Source organism: Peromyscus leucopus, chromosome 3 (assembly GCF_004664715.2).
Source record: "Peromyscus leucopus breed LL Stock chromosome 3, UCI_PerLeu_2.1, whole genome shotgun sequence".
Classification (NCBI taxonomy): Eukaryota; Metazoa; Chordata; class Mammalia; order Rodentia; family Cricetidae; genus Peromyscus; species Peromyscus leucopus.
Genome location: NC_051065.1, coordinates 19,880,045 through 19,904,656, shown reverse-complemented (window position 1 = coordinate 19,904,656; position 24,612 = coordinate 19,880,045). Strand labels below are relative to the sequence as shown.

Here is a 24,612-nt window from a genome sequence, read left to right as displayed (position 1 = left end):
AAGTCTTAACCTCAACAGCTTTCAGAAATCCCGATGTGTACAGTGCATTCTGGGAAGTGACTCACGGACGATTACCAAAGGGAAAGTTACTAAGCACTAAATCCCCTAATGGTTTTTCCCTTCTGCGCTGCTCCAGCACTGGGCCAACTACAAACAGCAGCGGGGCGCTCCAGACCAAGGCGCTGCCATTTGTTCCAGGCTTCTTGCTGCATCCTAAAACACCACAGGGCATCACTCCAATGAGGAAAAGAAGGCCAGTCACAGGGTTTCATAGAGAGCGCCTTCCCATGCTAGCATCATCAGCCCATGGAGAGCCCCATGCTTCAAGACCCACTGCTCAGTGCTGTTGCCTTGGGGATACATTTCCAAGAGGGGCCTTGGGGGACACATGCAAACCAGATCGGTTTTGCTTCAGAATTTCCTCACAGATTTACATTGTTTTAACTGAAGCAACTGTCTCATCCTGTTCTGATACTAACACTGGTAGAGAAACAGATTTGTGGTGAGCTTTATATAGCAGTGGTTATGTTTGATCTCCTTTCTTTTAAAATGTTGTATTGAGATTTAATTATGTTTGGTCCAGAGGAATATTCACATCACATTATGAAAGTTGGTACCCTTCCTGGCTTTCTAACACCTCATCACACTCAGTTCCCTTTCCACCCATCTTTTTAGGTGCCAGGCTGGCACTGTCTCCAACTCCACTCCTCCCTTAATCCTCAAAATGTTTAATATATTTATCCTTCAAATCAAAATAGTTGCAATATACTATTGTATCTCAGGTGCTTCGCACACCAAGGCTTCCCAGTTACATTAACTTCCCTTTTGCTAGGATCTCTTCCCTCATCCTTCCTAGCCGTTCACTCCATGGTCACAACTAGGCTTTCAACATACCAATAGCTCCTCATTCTTAATTTCATGCTTCTATGCTTTGGGGCCATTGTCCTTTAGTTTTCCTGCGCTCTCCCTTGTGCCCCAACTTCAGTAGCTTCCATCCACATTGATGTTGGAGCCCTCTGAGGCTTCCTAGTGGCTTTACCCAGCAGGACTGCATAAAAGGATGATTGGGCCACGGGCCTGGGTACCAGGTGTTTGGAAGGGTCTACCTAGGTTGTATCTAGCCGGGAGAGGTCTTTTTGCCTCACCTGTTGGCATTGTTATAAAAAGCTCTTTTGGATAAAGTTGTGGGCTGGTGGGTTTTGACCCAGGCCCTCCCGAGGCTATCCTGTGGTTCTGTTTTTCCTCTTGTCATCTAGGTATCTCTTTCTGTCTACATATTTCCCACTTCTCCCTGCTCAAGAGCATCCAGGTTGTAAAAGAGGGGGCTGATTCCACACAATTCATTAAGCCCACACCTTTGTATTACTTCTCATTGCTCTGACTCCAGCATCCCTCTCTTTGCCCCTTACAGAAAAAAATCTACCTGGGAGTATCGTTCTGTGATGGAGTGTTTGCTTAGCATCCACAAGGCCCTGTGTTCAATGACCAGCACTACCCCTGCCCCCGGCAAAAAAAAACCAAAACAAAACAAAAAAGCAGAAAATATGTACTATACTATAATTGTTTCCTGTGTGTCCCATACCTGTATGGTCTGCCCCCTACTCTGGATTCTTAATGGTGAGACCTCAACTCTTGCTACACTTAATCTTTCTTATCCCATGCCAGGGCTGGAGCAGCTGAAATTTAAGGCAAACACACAGCTCTACTGTGCTTTTTGAAGGTGGGATTTTTCCCATAGGTTTGTCACCAGCTGGTGATGCTAACTTGGAAGGTCATGGAACCTTAGGGATTGTGGACAGACTACCAAGCTTAAGTGAGTCACTTGGCCAGCCTTGAAGATGGCATCCACTTCTGATCTGGTCCCAGCTTTTTGCATGATGATCCATCAACTTCTGAACAAGCTGTGCCTGGAGCTCCTGTCCCCACAGACGGTACAAAGCAAAGAGATGGCCAGTTACCATACCCTCCCTGCCAAATAGATGCTGTCTCCTGAAACACAAACCTAAATAAGTCCTTCCTCCTCTAAGATGCTTCTGTCACAGCGATGAAAGAGGCAGCTAACACATACACTACCAGATCTTGGGTTCAGTTCTGTGGTAACGCTGAAGTGGGCCGGCCCTCAGAGGGGTTCTGTCCAGTCTTGCTAATCCTAGTCAAGATGGCTCTCTCCGCAAACAGCCAACACCTCAGTCTATACCTCCCACTCATCTATTTCCAAAAAAGAACAACAAAAAAATCAATGAAATCGTAAGTAAACTTCTTTCTAAACCTCACCCATGACCAAGTCTTCAGTCCAGCACTCTAGACTCTACCTTCCTTTCCATTTTTTTCCTAGCTCAGCAATCATCAAATCTCTGGGTCCAGGGACCCCCTTAGCAGTCTATAAATTGCTTGGACTCCAGAGAGCTTTTATTTATAAGGATTATCATAACAGTATCAGTGTTTTCCAAAGATGTTACATGACCCTGTAAAAGGGTCATTCGAACCCAAAGGGAGCAACCCACAGGTTGATAATGGATATATTACATGGTAATATAAATATTTGTTTGAAAAATATCTATATTTTTAAACAAAGGAATTAGTGAAAAGAGCATATTTAATTCTAAAAATTCTTTTAACATCTCAGCGGAAAACCACTGCATTCGGTCTGTGGGGAAGGATATGTTCTATTTGAAGAATATGAAGGACTATAGGCTGGAAATAAGGAAAGAAAGGGTTTTGATGGCCCTTTCAGAAAACTGAATAGACTGTCCCCCTATGTAGATCTTCCAAACATCGGGGACATTTTATTACCACATTTAAAAGGCTACTTTCATTAATGCTATTACCAGTAACATTAGGAAAGTCTTTAATATCTGGAAGTTGTCACATGAAAAAATTTAATTATTCTAAAACAAAAATTCCTTCTTGGAGGAAAAAATATTAAGCGAAAATATTATCGCTGTGGTTACGGTGGGATAAGGAAGAGAACGGACACTCTCTGGCTTGGCATCTGCTTTAGTCCATTCAGACTGCTACAACAAAGTTATGAACAACAGAAACGTTTGTCTCCCCATTCCGGAAGATGAAGGGACGCCAGGAGATTTAGTGTCTGGTGGAGACCTGTTCCACAAAGACACTACCTTCTGTGTCTTCTGCAGAGGCAGGGAGGTGTGAACAGGTTCCCAAGTCTCCCTCATAAGATCACTAACCCCACCCAGGAGGCCTAGCCCCTGTAACCACTTCCCCACAGCCCCACCTCTTAGATTCGCAGCTGTGGGTCGGGTTTCAGCATGAATCTGCGGACACCAACACTGGGGGGCAACACTAGCAATTTCACCATCCTCAGCCTTAGAGACACCTGTTCAGCATCACCAGCGTCAGAAGAAGAGTGGGCTGCGCTTCACATCTCTACAGGAACAGTTCTCACCTCCTGGGCTCTTGAAAAGATCATGGGGCTTCTTCCAGGGGGACACAGGCTACACTGTTGTTCTAGAACTCTCCACATCATTACAAGAAGCCAATCTCCTAGTCTAGACCAAAATGTCTTCGCTTTCCTACCTACAGGATGGATTTGCTCCACTCTCCAGAGTCCTGCCCGTCAGTACGGCCTTTTGTTAGCAGCCCATGTGCAAAAAGAGCTTCTTGTGACTTCCCTTTCCCCTCTAGATATGGCCATTTCTTACTTTGCCCTTTCAGCAAAACTCTCCCAAAGAGGGCTTGGGTGAGGAGGAGGAGGAGTGGGGGAGGGGCACTGTAGGTACATATGAATGAGATGTGAAATCAGTACCTAGTCATTAATCAACACTTTCTGGAATCAAAAAGAAAAATAAGACCCAGGCATCTGACATTCCTGAAGATTTTCAAATGCATCAGCAACATAATACCAACCTTTTTAAAAATCCTTTTTAATTTACAGCTTGTAGACAGCGTCTAGCCACCACATTGCATGCACCCCCTATGATTTCAGACATCAAATATTAAACATGGAGTGAGTAATGCAAAAAGAAAGGGGGTTAATCAGACCTCCACAGAAAGAGAAAGAAAATAACACTGATTCAATGAGAGCGCTAATGAGGCCTTTTGTTTTGGTAGATTAATTTGGGAGTCTGATGACTACGAAGAACATTTAAGCTCCCCGGTTTGACTGGTGATGATTATTATCAAGGCTTTTTTTTTTTAATTAAAGAGATGCCTTTGCCTAATTCTGTAGATTATGAATTTCAGGTGTTTACCTGAAATGCATGCATGTCCACCGTCAGAGTGTGGAAAACGTCCCTCATTAGCAGACAGAAAGGCCTCCCGTACCAATGGGGACTGAACTCTGCAATGCTGAGCAGTTCAGCCTGTGAGCAGCTGATGTTTAAATACATTACCCTAATACTCTTTAAGCACTGCCAATTGTAAACCTCATTAACTCCCAGCATGTGGCCAAGGCCTGGATTTCTTCACCACAGCCTCACAAAGTGAAAACAGGTATATAAAAATGATTTTATCATCAACACGATTACATCCTCCTTCACCCTGGGAAGGATTTAAAAGGCTGTATTTTCCTCACTAAGAAAGAAGTGCTGAGCTCCAGAGAAGCTAACTAACCAGGAGGACCCTAACTAACAGGGATGCACGGATGACCCTAGAAAGGGGAAATAAATGAGCTCTCTTGAGAAAAACTGGGGGTGAGGGGGATGGACGGTTAGTGGACAGGGGATGAGAACATGAGGGAACGGGATGGATGAGCTGGAACAGGGACAGAGTGGGAGAGCAATGAAAAAGATACTGTGATAGAGGGAGACATCATGGAGACAGGGAGAAACCTGGTGCTAGGGAAGTTCCCAAGAATCCCCAAGGATGACCCCAGCTTAGACTACTAGCAATAGTGGAGAGGGTGCCTGAGCTGTCTTACCCTGGTAATTAGATTGGTGAATACCCTAACTGTCATCATAGAGCCTTCATCCAGTAACTGGTGGAAGCAGATGCAGAGATCCACAGCCAAGCACCAGGCCAAGCTCCAGGAGTCCAGTCAAAGAGAGAGAAGAGGGATCCTGTGAGCAAGGGGAGTCAAGATCATGATGGGGAAATCTACAGTGACAACTAAACTAAATTATGGGAACTCATAAACTTTAGACCAACAGCTGTAGAGCCTCCATGAAACTGGACTAGGCCCTCTGCATAAGCAAGACAGTTGTGTAGCTTGGTCTGCTTAAGGGACAGTGGGATCAGGATCGATCCCTGGTGCATGAGCTGGCTTTCTGGAGCCCCGTGCCTAGGTGGGACACCTTGCTCAGCCTTAATGCAGGGGGAGGGGCTTGGTCCCGCCTCAACTGAATGTACCCGGCTCTGCTGACTCCCCATGGGAGGCCTTATCCTTTTTGGAGGAGGGAATGGGGGGGGTGTTGAGGGAGGAGGCTGGGGGGTAAGCAGGAGGAGGGAAGAGAGGGGGATCTGTGGTTGGTATGTAAAATGAGTAAAACATTTTCTTAATAAAGGAAGAAAAAAAAAGAAGGAAGAAATGAAGAATGGAAAAGCAGAAGACACTGCACAGGCCACATGTCCAAAAACCATTTTCTACCTGTTCTGGCACCCCTCCATTCCTCGGGCAGCAGTCCTGTCCCAGGACCGAATCTTTGTTCTCTGACCAGAAAGGATTTACTTGTGTGTGTTGATTATCCTCTCAGCTCAAGAAAATGGAGTAGGGGCTGACAAGGAGGTAGCCTATACCTTTAATCCCATCACGGACAACAGGTTATCCAACACTCCCCAAGTCTGTTCTCACAGAACACATCTTCTCACAGTGCAAACAGTTCTATACCCAAGGTGGAAGGCATGTACAGGTGACCTTCTGTGTCGATGGGCCCTAAATCTAAACATTTAACCAACTATTATAGCTAGGAAATACTCAAAAAAAGAAATGCATCGGTACTGAACAGGGACTTTCTTGAAACTAAACAATATGAGAAAACTATTTGCATAGCATTATATTGTGTTAGCTATTAAGTCATCTCATGATGATTTAAGGCACTGTGGAAAACATGATAGGTTAGATGTAAGAACCACAGCACTTTATAGAAGGCACCTGGGCATGTGCAGACCTTGGCAGGATCCTGTGAAGGTCCTGAAACCAATCTGCCAGGACCATGGAGGGACAACTGTCTATGGAAAACTTAGATGCGATCCTAGCAAGTCAATGAGATATTCCAGCCACCTGAGTCCCCTAATAGGCAGGGTTCAGTATATGTTGCAGGAAGCCAGCTAAACACTCAACCCCAGCTCATCGTAGCCCCACTTAGTCACAAAGTTTTTTGGTCTTAGCTTGCTCTCATGAGATAATTATTAAAAACAAACAAATGTGTTTGCAAAGCTCATGTGGACCAACATAAGATTTCCACCTGGTTCTTAGTAGATAAAAGGTATGAGCTATAGATGAAAATTATACTTAGATGATACACACAGCATAGCTTCCATCCTAATTGGAAGCTACAGTCACCACCAAACCTAAAAGACACATCAGAACCCATACACATTCAACAGCTGGTAGATCATTCACACTGCTCAGTTACATGGCTTACTTCTATGGGAATCTGGGCCCTGAGAAATCCCGAAATTCATCTCGTCCCCCCCCCTCAGATGTGAGGCAAGCCCCCTCATTCAGGAAGCCCCCAAACCAGAGGCTTCTACCCCCAGGCATTCAAAATCTTTTTTCATCTCCCTCAAGGACCTTCAGAAATTGATTAAATCCATCCTTAAATCGATTAAGACAGTAGAACAAAGGAAAATCTAAACACAAAGAATATCAATAGGAATTATGCTGCCCCACAGGAAACCATGCCAACTTCCTGATTCAAACCAGCCTCGGGTGGCTCTCCACAGCTTGAGATAAATGTTCTCATCCTCACCCTTAAGAATGAGTCCTTACATGGTCTAGACAGGGCCTATCTCTCCCACCAAGCCTCGCACTACTGTACCCCAGACATGCTAGACTCACATCTCAGAATTGCAGGGCCTCTTGGGGGGCCTATTCCTTCTGCCCCAAATGTTCTGTTCTCTGTTCTAGACCTATGACTCCTACAACCCACACGTTACTCATGGGATGTCTTTCCTGACCTCTCGGTGGAAATGAACCTTGTATTACTGTCTCTCACACCATGTCTCTCATGCAGGGCTCTTCCTTGTGCTACAACAAATAATCCTCTGGATCTGTCTTAGAAAGACCCTGATGGGACTGGAGAGTTGTTCAGCATTTAAGAGTACTGGTTGTTCTTGTGTTGTGGAATATTATTTTAAGGTGTGTTACATTTGTTTCTGCCATGGAACATTTGTTTTAATGATGCAAAGATGTGTTGCATTCTTTTATGTTGCATTTGTTTCACTCTGTGAAGCTGTGTTACTTTGCCTGTCTAAAACACCTGATGGTCTAATAAAGAGCTGAAAGGCCAGTAGCAAGACAGGAGAAAGGATAGGCGGGGCTGGCGGGCAGAGAGCATAAATAGAAGGAGAAATCTGGGAGGAAAAGAAGAAGGAGCAAGAGAACAAGGAGAGGAGGATGCTAGGGGCCATCCACACAGCCACACAAGCAGCCAGAGAGTAAGAATGAAGGTAAGGTATACAGAAGTAAGAAAAGGAAAAAGCCCAGAGGCCAATAGTAGATGGGTTAATTTAAGAAAAATCAGCAAGAAACAAGCCCAGCTAATACTGGGCATTTATAAGTAAGAATAAGCCTCCATGTGTGATTTATCTGGGAGCTGGGTGGCATGCCCCCAAAAGAGTAAACGAGTAAACAATCAACAACACTCTTGCAGAGGTCTCCGGTTCAGTTCCTAACACATTCACAAGAACTGCTGTCTGCTTCTCACTTCTTGGCACCATGACTAAGCATGAATGTGGTTCACACATATAAATACAGACAGAACACTCATACACATAAAACTATACCTAAAAATCTTTTTTTTTAAGATTCTGAGGATGGAATTAGCTAAAGCCCATGGGGATAGTGCAGAGAAATCTTTTCCTATCAGTTCACATGTATTTGCTTGTATTTCTCAGACTAACTCTGCACATTGATTAAGCCCATCATTAGAAGGTCTAAGCTGAACTACATAGAAAATATCAGCCAAACTGGGCTAGCAAAACTCTGACTCAAAAGCCAAAGCAAAGCAAACCAACCTGAGGCAAGGAAGCACAGGGACCAGTGTGGTTACTCAGGGCCTCTAATTAATTTGAATTATTAACAGCCTCCTCTTCTAATAGTGGACATGGCAGATAGTTCCTTCTCCTGCATTTACTGTGCACACACACCCCTCACCTAACAAATGCACTTACCGCATCAGGGTAGCCATACACCTCTCAGGATAAGGGAGTAAGTTTCTTCTCCCCGAGACACAACCAACCTTAGTTTCTATTCAAATATATTCCCAATGTATCCGCATAAAAGAATGAAAGTTTGATCCACTCTAGACTGGTTTGGGGAGCATAAGCAGTAAGGCAATACTCTGTCCTCAAGTGAACTTTTCGAATCCCCTATTTACCATCTTATGCCTATGCATGATCGGACACACATATGATTAAAATCAGATGTATTATGGGAAGAGGACATGTGCAGTAGAAAAATGTGATGTAATCCATCAACTGAAACAGAAAGCCAGCTGGGCGGGGGTGGCGCAAGCTGGGTGGTGGTGGCGCAAGCTGGGTGGTGGTGGCGCACGCCTTTAATCCCAGCACTTGGGAGGCAGAGACAGGTGGATCTCTGTGAGTTCGTGGCCAGTCTGGTATCCAAAGTGAGTTCCAGGAAAGGCGCAAAGCTACACAGAGAAACCCTGTCTCAAAAAACCAAAAAAAAAAAAAAAAAGAAAGAAACAGAAAACCACACTTACTAACACCCCTTAATAGTCCAGCTCCTTCTCCTATTGAACCCAATAAAAAGAAGTCTCAAACAATAATCAGGGCCCTTGAGTATCTACATTCTTGAGGACTGCTGCTCTCTTGAAGTATATTCTATCTTTTTTTTTTTGGGGGGGGGGGGCGGGGGTGTTGTCTGGGACAAGGTTTCTCTGTATAACATTCCTGGCTGTCCTGAAACTTGCTCTGTACCAGGTTAGCCTCAACCTCACAGAAATCCATCTGCTTCCTCTGCCTCTCGAGTGCTGGGATTAAAGGTTTGTGCCACCACCATCCGGTTATTCTGATCATTTTTACTGCTTTGCTTTAAATAAAGTTTCTTCACTACTTTGCAATCTCTGTGGGAGCTTTTGTTTAAATTTCTTGAATAAGAAACCAAAAATCTGAAAATACTCGGCCCAGACCCGGACCACCAACACCAGGCCAGCCCACCGGTCATGCTTCAAGAAAGAAAGATGGGAAATACAGTTCGGCAGGGTCTGATGACACACTCCTGTCATCTCAGATGATTGCTGAGTTTGAGGGCAGCATCAACTATAAAACAAAACCATGTCAAAACAAGAAAAGAGGATCTCTGAGATGGCGAACACATGTTCTTCCCACACACGAGTATCAGAGCCACCACTCAGCTGCTAGACAGAGCCCCAGGGAGAGGCTCTCAGCACCCACAGCTGACCAAGTCAGCAACTCATGAATCTCTAGCTTAGAAACAAGTGAGCTTCAGCAAGCCGGAGATGTTAAGATGAGAAGGCCATGCTGACCACAGGCATTTAACTCTGTTGCCGACTCCAATCCCAGCTTAGACGGAGGCACTTGCTACCAGGAGTCACTCCTTAGTGATCACTGGGTGAGCCACAAGGTATCATTGGAAGAAGAAAGGGATGTTTTTCATAGATAAAACTGGTCATTGACCAACAAAAATTCTTTACAACTATAGGCTTTCTAATTCCCCAGAGAAAAGAACTGCTGTAGTTGATTACAATACAGGAAAAGGTCAATGGATTAAAGAAATGCCTGTCCTCCCATGCTCACTACAACAGGAGTCAAAACAGGCCAGATGAGGATGTCAACTCAAGCATCTATCAATGGATGAGTGAATTAAGAATGCACCATAAACACCTAATGGAATAGTACTCAACCTTGAAAAAGGAACTCTGTCACATGTGGCAATGTGGATGAACCTGGAAGATACAACATCAAGTGAAATAAGCCAGGCATGGAAAACAAAGGGCACATGTTCTTACCTGTAAGCAGAATCTTAAAACAACAGAATCCATGAAAGCAGAGAGTAGAATGGTGATCACACCAGGCAGGCATGAAGGAGGAAGTATTAAGGGGACTTACGTTCAGAGAACCAAATATTTTTCAAAAGACAGTCTTGGACACTGTGGGGCTACGTTTAATAAAAACACATGTAAACTTGAAAATAGCTAAGGGAGTTTGAAATGTTCTGAATACAAAAACAAAACAAGAACTTAGTGTGATAAATATGTTAACCATGAAGATTGGTCCATTCTGCAATGAGTGTGTACTTCAAAACATACTGTATACGATAAATATTTGTCAATTAAAAATAAATAAAACAAATTTTACAACAAATTGGAAGACTGAGCACAGCAGTAATATATTCTATTACAATTCGACAACCCAGAAGTCCTAAAGAAGGTGTCAGCAAGGCCAGACAGGACCTCTCTCCAGAAACTCTAGCAACTCCATCCTAGATTCATGCGCATGTGGGTGGCTGCAGGCACTCCTGGTTATGGATGCAGGACTCAGACCAGCCTCTGCAGTCACATATGACACCAGGTCCCTGTGTCAAATGTCCCTCTGGCCCCATCTTCAGAGACACTTGTGATGGAATTTCGGTCCACCCAGATGACACAAAGTAACTTTTCCATGTCAATATATTTAATTACACCAGTCCCAAGGTTCCTCCATCAAATAGGCCAAGATATACCAATTCCAGAGGAACCACAAGGTGGTGGGGACAAGGCAGAGGGCGTCCTGCCGAGCGCCTGCTCAGGACTACACAATGGAGTCTCGTCTCTGCCAGGCAAAGGCTTGCTTCCCTGAGACTTGGAGTCATCACATTTTTCTGTCTCCCATTTCTATACCATTTAACTACATGTGAAATTTTAAAGACAATTTGAAGAAAGGGAAAGATGATAGAAGTTATGTCCATAGAGTCATGTTGAAGTTTGTAATTTTATAGCAACCTTGAAATATAAAACATACACTCATGTATGTTCACACCACCTCATCAGCTACAACAGTCCCATGCAGCTAGAAACACATCTTCCAAACATGCAATCACCAACTCTGAAATGATTCTTGAAGGAATATTAAGAATATCATTTCTAAAATAATGGATTAATATAGATAGAAAAACATTTTTGGAGCTAGATAGGATGCATCCATTTAGTGAGTTCTTTATTATTAAGCAAAAGAAAGCTAGCTTGAAGAGAAGACTTAGGAAGATAATTAGAAGTACACATACCCATCTTTGGTTTGATCCACCACACCACTTAAAAGTTCCACAGTCTTTGGGTTGGGCTGGCTTTCTCCAAAAATATTCAAATACCGAGTGACAAAGTCATTGGGAGACATAAAAAATTCACCGTTTTTTTCAATGCTCGCATACTGTTAAAAAAAAAAAAGGAGGGTAAGGGGAAAGAAATGTTATCCAATACATCTGATTCTTAAAAGTATATAGTCATGCACTCAATACTGAACAGGCCACAAACATTCAAAAGATAAAATCACATAGGTTAATACCATCTTCAAAAGGCAGTTGTCATCCACCACTTCAAAGAAAGATTTTAAATAGTCAAAGTTTATGGTCATCAGTAGCTCTCACAGTGTCCCCCAGCCCCGCCCCTGCACACGAGGACATCTAGCAATGTTTGATAACAATGTAAATTGTCATGACTTGGGGAAAGGGAAAGCTACTAGCAGACATGAAATAATGCCCTACAGGGTCTCGCTATGAAGCCCAGGTAGCCTCAAACTCAAGATCTCCCTATCTCAATCTCCCAAGGGCCAGGGTTCCCAGCATGTGCGCTTAATGACATGTCCTTTCTAAAGTGGGATCAATTGTGAAGTATTAAATCCTCTTTTGGGGAGGCTGCTGTGAAAGGCAGCTCCTACACCTTGCACTCTACGTAAGGAAACCAAGCCCCACCTCAGTGCCAACACCAAAACAAAACGGAAGCTTAGCCAGCCTGAGCCACCAAACTTCTAACCAGGGACTCCCAGCCCTGCCTTTCTACTTTAGCCGGTCAGATATATCTTCTTTATTTTGCTCCCATAAGCACTTCATAGAAGTTTCTCCCCACCCCCACCCCCACCCTCTTCATGGAGTCCCAGATGGCTTGGGGTTTTCCCAATTCCTGAGTCCTAGACTGCTCAAATAACTCACTCAAATTCTAACAGTCCCAGGTTCGTCTTCCAACAGAACTCAGGGAGGCCCACAGTCTGAGAGAAGATGACAAACTGAACTGAAACACTACCCTGGAGCCACACAGCATCTTCCATGACACTGGACGCAGGTTTAAACTGCTGCCCTCCTTAATGTCGTCTTACTCAACATTACACAGGGACTTGCTGGCACCAGATTCTCCTCCAGGGTGTTCTTCCAGGACTCGGTCCAGCTTAGGCAAGGGGGACTTGGCTATGTCTGGTCCCTGGGGACACCCATGTTTTGGGAAATGCTGAGAATAAACATGAGGATATGGCATCCTTGTGGAGCAGCAGCAGATCTTCCGATTCCCAAGATAAAAGAGCAAAGGAAGAGGAAGACAAGATACCTGAGAGCAGGGCTTACTAGGTGATTCGAACCACACCAGCAGCCAGAGTAAGGATGGGCACAATGTAAAGAGGTGCAAGCAGACTTCGTAGTCCTGCAATGTGGGACTGCGCCTGCTACCATCTCCAAGTCTTGACAGTCAAATAAGTTTCCTGGGCTCTGATGCTTCCTCTGCAAAATGGGTATAATAATACTACCCGCTCCGTTTGGCTGAACAAACGAGTTCAATGAGATAAAATGAGATAAAAATTAAATAAATTGTGAACAATGCCCACAACATATAAGTACATTTTTGGTTTGGCTGGTTTATTACATTTATGTATGTATTATGCATATATGTATATGCACATACCATGGCGCCCATGCGAAGACCAGAGGGTGACTTGCAGATGTCTCCTTTCCAACAGAACTCAGGGAGGCCCACTGTTAGAATTTGAGTGAGGTATTTGAGCAGTCTAGGACTCAGGACTGTGTGGGCCCTGGAGGTGGAGCTCAGGTTATCAGGGTTAGTGGCAAGCACCTTTACCTGCTGAGCCACTTCAGGGGTCCCTGTTTTGGCTATTTTAAAAATTCTTTTCTTAGGGCTGGAGAGATGGCTCAGCAGTTAAAAGCACTGGCTGCTCTTCTGGAGGACCCGGGTTCAATTCCTAGCACCCACATGGCAGCTCATACCTGTCTATAACTCCAGTTCCAGGGGTCTGACACCTTCACACCAATGCACATAAAATTAAATAAATTGTTTTTTTTTAATTCTTTTCTTTAACCCTCTACTTCCCTGAGTGGCATCTGCTGCTGGTACAGAACCAAATCAAGGATGCAACAAGGACTTGCTTCCGCCAGCAGCTACCCAGTCCTGGCCACTGCCTGGGGAAGCCCATGGGAAGCGGTAGAATACTGTTTTCTAAGTACAGTACAAGAAGAGACAGCAAGGGACGCCACCATCCTTCAGCGACATTTACTTCACTTTGCAGGGAGTGGGAATCTACAGAAGAAAGAACTGATTGTGATTTTTTTCCTAAATGAGGACAAACAAGCTTGAAACAGAAGGCGTATGTCACGGCTAATGACAGCAATCCTGCAGTGTGGTTATACCAAGGTTTCTCTAGGACAGTGATTAATTTACTTCAAAACACAACTTAAGTTTTCTCCTGCTGGCCCACATTTAGATTATTTCCAGTTTGGGTTATTTTGTAAGAAAACCTAAGATAGCTATTCTTTTATATAACATTCCTACAAATTCCTGACTATTTTCAAAAACTAGAGTCCATGAGAAAAGAAATTGCTGAGTTAAAGGACGGGAACTTTCAGGTGGCTGGCACTTATTATCGCTCTGGTCTCCGGAAACGATTGTACCAATCCACACTGCCACCAACGGTGCGGGAACACGCTCTGGCCCCCTTGCAGGGTCACATTTGTTTCAAATACTTTTCCAGGTTGACATTTTTATGTAATTGAGTCTACAGGGCTCTTCTTCCCCCTTTGCAAAACCCTCTGTTACTTTTCTGACCTTAAAAAGCTGGTCCTTTCTCATCTCAAGACCAAATACCAACAGTTTCTTTCTCTCCTGGCTTTTGAGCAGATCTGTATTTACCTTTGGGTTTCAGCATATCAGAGCTTTGTTTCTGCATGTGGTCTGACATGAGGATATCCCAACTGCAGCTTCTGCCACTCAATCTGTTGGTTGCTCCAGACCCACAAACCAAGTCCCTGCCCTCTCCACTCTCTAGGATGCAGGTTTTTCACTACTAAATTATCATATGGTCACCAGAGGAAACACGGAGAAGCAGACCCCGGCTGCAGCTTCAATTCTGACAGGCTGGAATGGCTCCCCGGGGCCAGCGTGCACCGTGGAACCGCCAGGCACACCACCAAGAACGCAGGATGGCCTGGCAGTTCCAATCAGTGGGAGACAGTCCAAGCCCACCCTTTCTTGTCGACCTGTCTGTCCTCGCAAGACAGCAGTGACTCTTGCTCCAACTGCGGGGAGGGCTCTGTCAAGACAGGGCTTTGGGGCTGGGTTCTCATTGTTCCCTCAAATTCCCAGACTGCTGCCTGGCAGGGAAATGTGTTTAAGAAATACTTTTCGAATGAATGAGAGGCTCAGAACATTGTATTACTTTTTCCTGGAGCTTTTCTTGGCCCGATGATTAGCCTTTGAATTTTCCCCCAAATGACCTTGGAATCATTGTCAAGCTGTGGACCCTAAAAATATTGTTCACTGAAAATGCACCATCAAACTGCAGTGAACTACACGACTCGCTCACAAGACAATGAAGGATAATGAAGGTTGGCAAAAATGGAGAAAACTCCCACACACTAGCTGTGTAAGAATAAATTGATGGTACTGGAGAGATGGCCCAGTCATTAAGAGCACTGGCTGCCCTTCCAGAGGATCCGGGTTCAAGTTCCAGAACCCACATGGCAGCTCACAACTGTCTGTAACTCCAGTTTGGGGAATCTGGCACCCTCACAGATGTAGATGCAGGCAAAACACCAATGCACATAAGAATGAATAAATCTTTTTCTTAAGTAGATATATCTAAAAATAAATAAACTGACCAACCATTTTAGAAACTGCTGGGCAATGTCTACTGTAACAGTGCCTAACACACATACCATAGACAGCAATTTCAATCATAGGGAAATCTCCAACAAAATGGATGAGTTATAACACCAACAGCAGCAACCTGATTTATGTCAAAAATGCTATAAAAGCCGGGCGGTGGTGGCGCATGCCTTTAATCCCAGCACTCAGGAGGCAGAGGCAGGTGGATCTCTGTGAGTTCGAGGCCAGCCTGGTCTACAGAGCGAGTTCCAGGAAAGGTGCAAAGCTACACAGAAAAACCAAAAAAAAAAAAAAAAAGCTATAAAAAAAAAAGGCCCAGATGTCACCAAACAGCTGGAAACATATAGTCAGTCGCACAATAAAATACAACATAGTAATGAGAATAAACTAACTCCACCCACCCGAGACAACACAGGTGTATCTACATAAAGCAAGGTTGGGAGGAGAGCTCAGTGGAAGAGCATCAACCTGTGATGTCTGAGACCTGGGGCTCAAGCCGGAGCTGTGCAAGAAGGAACAGAGACAGAATGCAGACTGCGTGGCTACACCTTGTCGTGGAATGAGATCATGAACAGAACTAAGATGCCACGAGAGAAGTCAACCAGCTGCCTTTGGGGCTGTGGGGAGTGGCTAGCACAGGGAGCATGGAACTCTGGGTGCTGGTGCCACTGGCACACTCACGCTGTAAATAACCATGGAGATGTTGCCTATTATCTGTGCACCAGACTCAGACCTCAACAGTCCACATTCTCACCAAGGTATTTTTATTGGCCTCATTTGTTTAGAGGTGACAAAGAGATCATCTCTTAAATAGGATGGCATGTTAATTTGGATACAAAATATAATTTTATTAGGTTTAAAACAAGCTCATCCACCAAAGCAGGGATGAGTCACTTTGGGGTTCAAGTAAATAAGTCAAAGGTTGTCTCTTGGACTCACAGACATAGGCCAACCATGGTAAAAAAGCATGTACCAGTGGTGCTGGCAAAGATGGCTTGGTTGTCCTTGAGGCAAGGAACAGGGGTCACTGCCAGAGGAAGAGACTCTTTCTTCCAGCTGCCTCATCTCTAGAATACCATTCATATCTCTCTGGGAATATGTCTAAGTGACCTGAAGCTTCCCTCTCTTCCAGTTTTTAAGAGAGGTTTTAAGATGGTGAAATACATGCTTAGGAAGGCTTTTATAATTCCTTAAGTGATTTTGTATTTCTGTTAACACCACACTGAATGAGGACAGTAGCAAAAGGACTCTGAAAGGATCCTGTCCCTGTATTGCCCGCTCCACAAGGACAGGAGTCCTGTCTGGCCGGCTCCCCACGAGCTAGTTAATAAAAGCCTGTGAGTGATGACCTGGGTCAGAACCTTATCTGTGTTTGCCAGGAGTCACGCACATCCTGGGGCTGAAAGGCAAATTCTCCTTGACCTTCTCCCAGCCAGAGATTCCCTGTGCACATCAGGTCCTGTCACCTGCCAGTCTGTACCTTGATCCCCGGTTCTAAGGATGGCATAAAACAAAACAGACCATACGAATACTGGTGTTCGATATTGTCTGTTACCAGGAACCACGGGTTTCTTTTTTAATTGGGTCCACCATGTAACAAGGAAACTGTGCTTATTAACCGAAGATGTGTATTACAGCACCCCAGGTGAATTATAATAAATGCCAAACAAAGAAATGTTAGGAAAGTATAGGAAAGTATGTGTGAAAGTGTACAAATAGGACAAATATTCGTTTAAATTAAGGGCTAATCATGTGGGTGTTTGCTTTATAATTCTATTTCTGTTTGAAATTGTCACAATAAAAAGTTAAAATTTGCTGGGGGGGGGGGGGGGCGGGCGGTGGTGGCGGCATGCCTTTAATCCCAGCACTCGGGAGGCAGAGCCAGGCAGATCTCTGTGAGTTCGAGGCCAGCCTGGGCTACCAAGTGAGTTCCAGGAAAGGCGCAAAGCTACACAGAGAAACCCTGTCTCGAAAAAACAAAACAAAACAAAAGTTAAAATTCAAGCATCCTAAAGCTTTCATTTTAATAACAGTCTAAATTGCTAACATAAATGTGGGAATATATACTTCTACATTCCAACTTGCAAAGACAAGAGAGCACAAACGGTAGCCTGCTTACTTAGAAGGCACGAGGCAGAGTTCACCACTCAGCATCCTAAAACGGGGTGGGCGGGGCAAGCCCTATTTATTACAGATCTGCAGTGATAGCTAATGGGAGACGGCAACCGAACAGACAGGTACAGAGAATGACTAGATAAAGCACCGTACAACATCCATAGTCAGGGACAGCACAGGGATTTCAAAGCTTATAGAGAAGCGGCTAGACTTAAAGGCATTTGTGTTACTTTTTTTTTGGGGGGGGGGGACTATACGAGGTAGTATTTTTTTCTCTCCTGTTCAGGAAAATAACTGAAAGAGGAAGAAAAGGAGGAAGGGAGAGAGACAGAGACAGAGCGAGAGAGACAGAGAGAGAGACCTGTGTCTATGCTGAGATCCAAAGTCAGTTTTCTTTATGTATCATTGGAAATAGCAGAAATGTAATCACTCTAGACTCCTGTTTCTGCAGATGACACCTCTCCTCCTTTCCACACTCTGGAGCTCCCCCTGTTCTGTGACTGATGTCTTTGCCATCAGGACATTCATATAGCCAGCCCTCTCCACTATAAAGGGTGGCACAGGCTGGGCGTGGTGGCCCATGCCTTTAATCCCAACACTTAAGAGGCACTTACTTAACCTTGTAAGTTCAAGGTTAGCCTGGTCTACAGAGTGAGTCCCAGGAGAACCAAGGCAATGTACAGAGACCCTGTCTCCAAACAAACAGACAAACAGACCAATTAGTTTCATCAACTATTCCTTCAAAGTATCCCTGACTAGCTAGCTCACTGCCCACTGCTCCTGCAACCAAGAACTTCATCAGGGATTTCCAAAAGGATCATTCTCAAGGTCGGCCACCTCACGGCCACCGAACTAGCCCAACCTCAAGCCCACCCTCCCGGTGCTTGAACTACTCGGAAAACTTCCAATGCCTTCCACCTGTTCACTCTCATTGCAGGCTTGCTGTGAAACCCACCCGCAACGCTTCCGCCTCCCACACCCTGTAATGCATAGCACTCTCCCTGACAGTCAAAGCTCAAAAAAATAAAAATTAAAAAAGTTCAGAGTAAACAAGTTCAACCCGGAGAAGTTCTCTCCCAAATCATCTCCAGGCCTCCACACGGTCCTCTTCTCCACCTCCTCATGCTCTCGCCACAGCATTTCCGCTCCACACAACTGGACACTTGGAGTCTGCTTACTCGGTCTCTTTACCTGCTTGTGCCTGTAAACCTGCACCAAATCTGAGCTTCTGTGAGACCGTCGTTTGCGCATTCCTCTTTTGCTCACCCCACTGAGAACGTCATAGCACTTGATTTCAATCACAAATCTCTTTAAATTAACATGAAACGACAGCAAACACGCTACATAGAAAGTCTTCACGGCATTGAGATTAAACCCAAAATTGACTGTCTGGAGTTTATCTTCCTTCCACATGCAGATAAAACCTTGGCTACCACTTTCCCCAAGAACAGCCTGCACAGGGAATGCTTTACTCCAGCATATTACAAACGAAGTACCAACATTCCAACCATTCTCTAACCATTGCCCCAAACTGGATCAATAAAGATATGGTTGTTCATGCTACTGTCTTTTTCTGGAACAAATTTCATACCCTTCTCTATCTGATAAACACCTACTCTTTTTCAAGTCCAGCTCAAACCCCCTTTCTACACTTTTGATGACCTTCCATAGAAAGATGTAATCGGTCTCACATAATCTCCCTACAAATTAATGCTGTGTCATACTTATCAACCATATGTTGGCTGTTTTCTTATCTACACACAGTGAAATATTTAAGGATAGGAATCATGATTTATGTATCCTTACCAGGTGCCCAACATCTAATAGACAACCTCAAAGCAGGGTGGGTGGATGAGATAAGAGTTTCACTCTTCTCAAAAACATACAGTAAAAAGCCAGAAGGGTGTCCACCTCAACCCTCTGGAACCAGCTTTCTTTCCCCACCTGCTCAGCTCCATGGCTCTCTCTCATTTCCAGGGCTGCCAACTCCCCCACAGCCCGGACACCTAGTATCCAAGGCTCAGATGAGCTGCCTTTCCATCCCCCGCTACCACAGCAGAATCCTTCCTTCTGCCGAGTTCAGCAGAGAGACGGCGTAGACATTTCCCACGGAGCTCTCATTAGAGAGAAAGTCAAGTCAGGAAAACTCATGAGGAGGAAAAGAACACAGTAAATGGGCTTGCAGGATGCTGACTGCTCATCCCAACAGGTCCAGCCTGGCAGCCTCTACAGCACCTCTTTCTCTTTTGATCCGGTTACCGCAACCATCATCTACACCAGACAGTAAACAAGAGCTCCTCCGCGGGCTGAGCCAAGATGGATTTGTGTTGGTCCCACACTATCCAGGCCTAGTGAGGTCACCAAGACCCTGTGCCAGATTCAAAATCCCTTCTCCAAACTGCTGATTCGATTTTCTTCATGGACCCACCTCCTCCCTGCATCATCTCAGACTCTAAACCCATAAAAAACCCTCATTCAAAAGTCACGTAGTCTCCTATCTAGTGCCAAGGATTCTAACCCTGGCTTTGAGGCCCATCTACATAGAAACGCCACCCGGGGCTGTTCAGGGACCTGTGCAGAGCTCCTACCCTCCCTTGGATTTCCTTGGGCCAAGTGCAGCCAATGCTCCAGTCCCTGGACATTAACTTAAGCAAGACATGAATATCAAAAATTCCATCACTGGGGACCCTTTTCTTCCTGACAATATTCTATACTGGCCCTTCTCAGCTGGAAACAAATTTAAAGGGGGGGCAGGGGGAGAGTGCAAGTGTTGGTGTGGGGGTGTGTACAAGATATGTATAAATACCAAACATCCTTACAAACTTAACCTTCTTTCTTCCTCTGAAAATGTTAACATTTAATTTTTCTTTTGGGCTCTTTGTGTTTCCCACATTTGCTTTAATTATCATTTTTTACGTACATGTCTGTGTGTCTATGTGAGTTTATGTGCGCCACATTCATGCAAGTGCCCTCAATTTCCAGAGAATGGCAGGTGGCCTGGAACTAGTTACAGGCAGTTTTGAGCTGCCTGGCATGGGTGCTAGGAACTGAACCTGGGTGCTCTGAAAGGGCAGGAAGCACTCCCAACCTTAACCACTGAGTTATCTCTTCAGCCCATTCTCCCTGCATTTGCTTCATTTAATTTCAAGCATTTACTGAGTCAATCGAAGCATGTCAGGTGTTTGGCAGTGCATACCAGTTAATTTATTGAATGTATTTTTTCTCATTTTCATTATGAAAGCATTCAAACACACAAAGTAGAGAAATAATAGTGCAATAAGGCTAATATTCCATTTCCTAATTTCAAGTTTTTTCGCAATACCACCCATCTCTGCCTCCCACCAAAAATGAGATTTTAAAGCAGTCTCTACTATCAATCACACTGTCATCTCTAGATGCTTCAATCTCATCTCAAAAAAACAGCACTTCTGTTGGCTTTTGAGACAGAGTCTCTATTATATAGAACTGGGTGTCCTAGCACTTGCTTTGTAGACGAGGTTCTCAAACTCACAGAGATCCGCCTGCCTCTGCCTCCTGAGCACTGGTATTAAAGGCATGCACCACCATTGCCCAGTTAAATAATAATTCTTAACCTCAAATATCCTGTCCGTGCTCAAGTTCCTTATTGCTTCTCCATTCCTCAGCACTGAGGGTTATAGCTGGGCCTCATGCATGGTAGACAAGCATTCTTAGACTAAGCCACAATTCAAGTCCTCCTTTAAAAAAAATATGAACACATTTTTCATAAAGAAAGTGAGGTCCATGTAATCAACACTTTTCTGTATCATAGTCAGAGCACATCAAGTTTCTGATTTTTTGCTTTGATGCCTCTTTGCATCCAGATAAAACCTTGGCTAGCACTTTCCCCAAAAACAGCCTTCAACGTGAACTGAAATGTTTTAGAAAGGTATGTTGCAAGCCCAGTACCAACATCCCAACCATTCTCTAACCATTACCTAAAATGGACCTCTAAAGTGATGGTGTTCCCTCCACACACCGGGCACACTTTGATTTGCACATGTTGTCCTTTCAGTGTTTAGAGAAGGCCCTCATATTTTGTTTTTAGTGTCTTTACAAAACAGGCATCTTCTTTTTTGACTATGTTGAGCAACAAAAAAAGATTTGAGACCCAAGGAAGACTTTTGGTGTACTAACCATTCATTGTCCAGAACCACAGTGGGGGGGAGTACAGGAACTAAGTTCTTAGGGTATCTGGGGAACCCCAGGGTCTACAACTATGCCAGCAGTGTCAATACACTGACGATGGCAATGATCAAAACAAAGCAATGGGCTTCTTCTACCCGGGGAGGGAGGACGATCCTCTTGGCATAATGGAGAATTATCAGGATGCTGACACAGAACCTGAAACTTCCTAGGAAAAAAGTCATTGCTATGGACCTTCAGACACCCAGTCTTCAATAGGTAATGAGTCACATGACTCAACCCTCCAAGCACTTTTCAGTTGAACTGTATGACATGAAAGAAATTAAAATATAAGCCATATCCCCATCACCAGAATTCACCTACATGGTTTCCATATATTTTTTCAAAATAGACTTATAAAGGATCCCTTTCACGAATCCTACATTAAGATACGTTGGGGAATGTTTTTAAATTTTCAACAATGAAATAAAGAGCTGTTTGAAATAATCGTCTAAAGTTATAGAACACAAACCAAACAAGAAACAAAATAGATTCCTTTATACTGACCTTCAAAAATATTGGTCTAAGCTCAGCTGGATCTGCTCTCTTGGTTAAAGCCACCTATAAATAAACACAAAAATGTTTATGTTATTAGAACAAAGCTGAGAAATCAAGCTAGCAGGAGGGAAAATAAACTTTGGGTTAGAAATTAGTAGATTTCATTTTTGTACGTAAAGTACCAAATTGCTCCAGTGTGTAAACTAGTCCCCAGATTTTAATGTGGACTCCATGTGGCTTCTAAAATGATAACATTCTGTATGAGAACCCAGAAAGCCCTTAATATCTAGTGTTCAATGTATAAAAGGGGGAAAAAGTTGAAACAGATTAGTGAACACCTGGCATTTCTAAACCACACCCAAGGGTAACTCATGCCTTCTCACATAGGAATATTTAAATATTAAGTACAACCTGTCTGCCAATCCTGCATAGGAGCTCATTTCTTAAAAGTCAGTGAACTTGTAAATCATATTAAGGACCCAAAGGGAACTGCTTCCCACAGCTCCTCCATGAACAGCACGTACACCCACCGACCTAGACAGGCCAAGGAACTTCTCCACCTCTCCCCAGCCTTAATAAATCATAAGTCTCAAAGGTGTGACTATTATTCTTCACATTCTAGAAACTCAAGGGACCGTGGTTACCTTCCACCAGTAAAATTTGACAGATTAGCTCAGAATAGGTGTTGTGCTTAATTCTCCAGGCCACAAAGTCCAAAAACATCACTGGGAAAAAAGCAAGACAAACTTGAACATGACTGCCCCAGGCCAACACAAAAGAACCCTTATACAGAACCAAACAGTGGGCTTATTCAGTGTCCCATCACCCAGTCCTGTTGGCAACAGTGGTCATAAGACGCAGTTCTCAGCAAGCAGAGTGTCACCCCATGATACAACCAAGGCGGGGCCCCTGGAACCACCCCAACCCTGGAACCATGTCCCTATCCGTGAGGAGGAGATTTATGCAAATTGTTCTAAATCCCTTCTGTGTGCTTGCAAAGGCTCTTCTGAGATCTTTAGACAATGGCTTTTCTGTCTCTCCATATGGAACTACCAGAGCTCCTTGGCCCAACACTGTCAGGAATAAATTTACTAACGAGTCACTGGAATGGGAGGTAGTCTCTCTGAAAGCAGCTGGATGGTCACCATGCTAACACTGATACTCTTTCCACTTCAGCTGAATACCTGACACTAACAGTGTCTTACACCCCGAATTAGCTGGTGCCCTTTGCTGTTCAATAACAGAGGGGAAATAAGACCGCTAACCAACCCAGCCATGATTAATGATGCTGCTGACCACTAACCAACCCAGCCATGATTAATGATGCTACTGACCTCCAGGTTTTAGAAGAGGAGGCCCTGTTGGTGGAAAGGTGGAACTGGGATGAACACTCCTAGAAAAGGCATCACCAAAGCCCCCTCTGCCTCCACCTCCAGAGCAGAATCATTCCTCCCCGCAAGGTGAAAAATCCTACACCCACGATGGGCTACTTACCAGGCATGAGAAGGGGGACCCTGCGTAGTATGCTGGCCTAAGTTGCTAGCATTTTTCCCTTTAAAAGGCAAAGAAATTTTCTACACAATGAACTATGCTTGCTCTGTCTGGATGCATGCTTGCACGCCTGCTTAGTTCACTATACTGCGCACTTTGTATGAACAATACCGGGCAGTGCTAGCCAGAACGCACCTCCCTGGCCTGAATCCCCAAGGCACCATAGTTTCCTGATCCCCAAACATAAATCATGCAATGCTCCTAGTCAGAACTGGACCTGTTTGAGAGAAAAAGCACTCCTCACATTGTAACCCATCCAGGGTCTCGGCACAGCAGAACAAAAAGGAGAACAATCCCTCCAGGGGCCAATGCTTCCAAGTCGTGCCCCCAAGAATGTACCCTGTAGTTTACAAAGCACGGCTGGGTCCTCACAGAAAGTCTGAAAGTCAGGACACATTATTGTCCCCATTTTCCAAATGGGGAAATCAAGGTTCAGAGAAAGTTGTGTACTTCCTTTCCCTAAGTCAGATAAAGTCATGTCCCCCCTTGTGTTTGTGTTTTCTCAGTCTCAAGTCTTCTATGCTCCACATTACAAGCAGCTTCACTGTAACCCAGCTTACAGGAAACATACAGCACAAGGATGAAGATCAGCACTCTAGACGCAGTCTGCCTGGCAAGGCTAGGTCCTCGCATGCTGGTACATACCTGTAAACCCACAACTTCACTTCAGAGACTGCGCCAGAAGGATCTAGAGACTAAGCCAGGTTACATAGTATGACCCTTTGTCAGAAAAACCAACCAGTAGTTGTGGGATATGTCTACACTGTGTGAAGATGTTGCTGCGATTGGTGTAATAAAAAGCTGAACTGTCAATAACTAGGTGGGAGGTATAGGCAGGACTTTCGGGCAGAAAGAGGGAAGAAGAAAGGTAGAGTCACCAGCCAGACACAGAGGCAGAAGGACATGCAGGAGGAGAGGTAACAGCCATGAGCCATGTAGCAGGGCATAGATGAATAGAAATGGGTTGATTTAACTTATAAGCACTAGTTAGGAACAAGCCTAA

General features: G+C 44.3%; 1 protein-coding gene across 2 annotated transcripts in view; it reads right to left on the bottom strand.

The window, feature by feature from the left end:
- Slc25a13 (solute carrier family 25 member 13) overlaps positions 1-24,612 on the bottom strand; it is a 180,164-nt gene that overhangs the window by 130,888 nt on the left and 24,664 nt on the right. For both annotated transcript variants that reach the window (XM_028869835.2, XM_028869837.2), the window contains exons 2-3: positions 22,068-22,121; positions 11,369-11,511 (exon numbers count right to left, since the gene is read on the bottom strand). In XM_028869835.2, the coding sequence (XP_028725668.1) occupies positions 11,369-11,511; positions 22,068-22,121 (197 nt within the window). The remainder of the gene's footprint in view (positions 1-11,368; positions 11,512-22,067; positions 22,122-24,612) is intronic.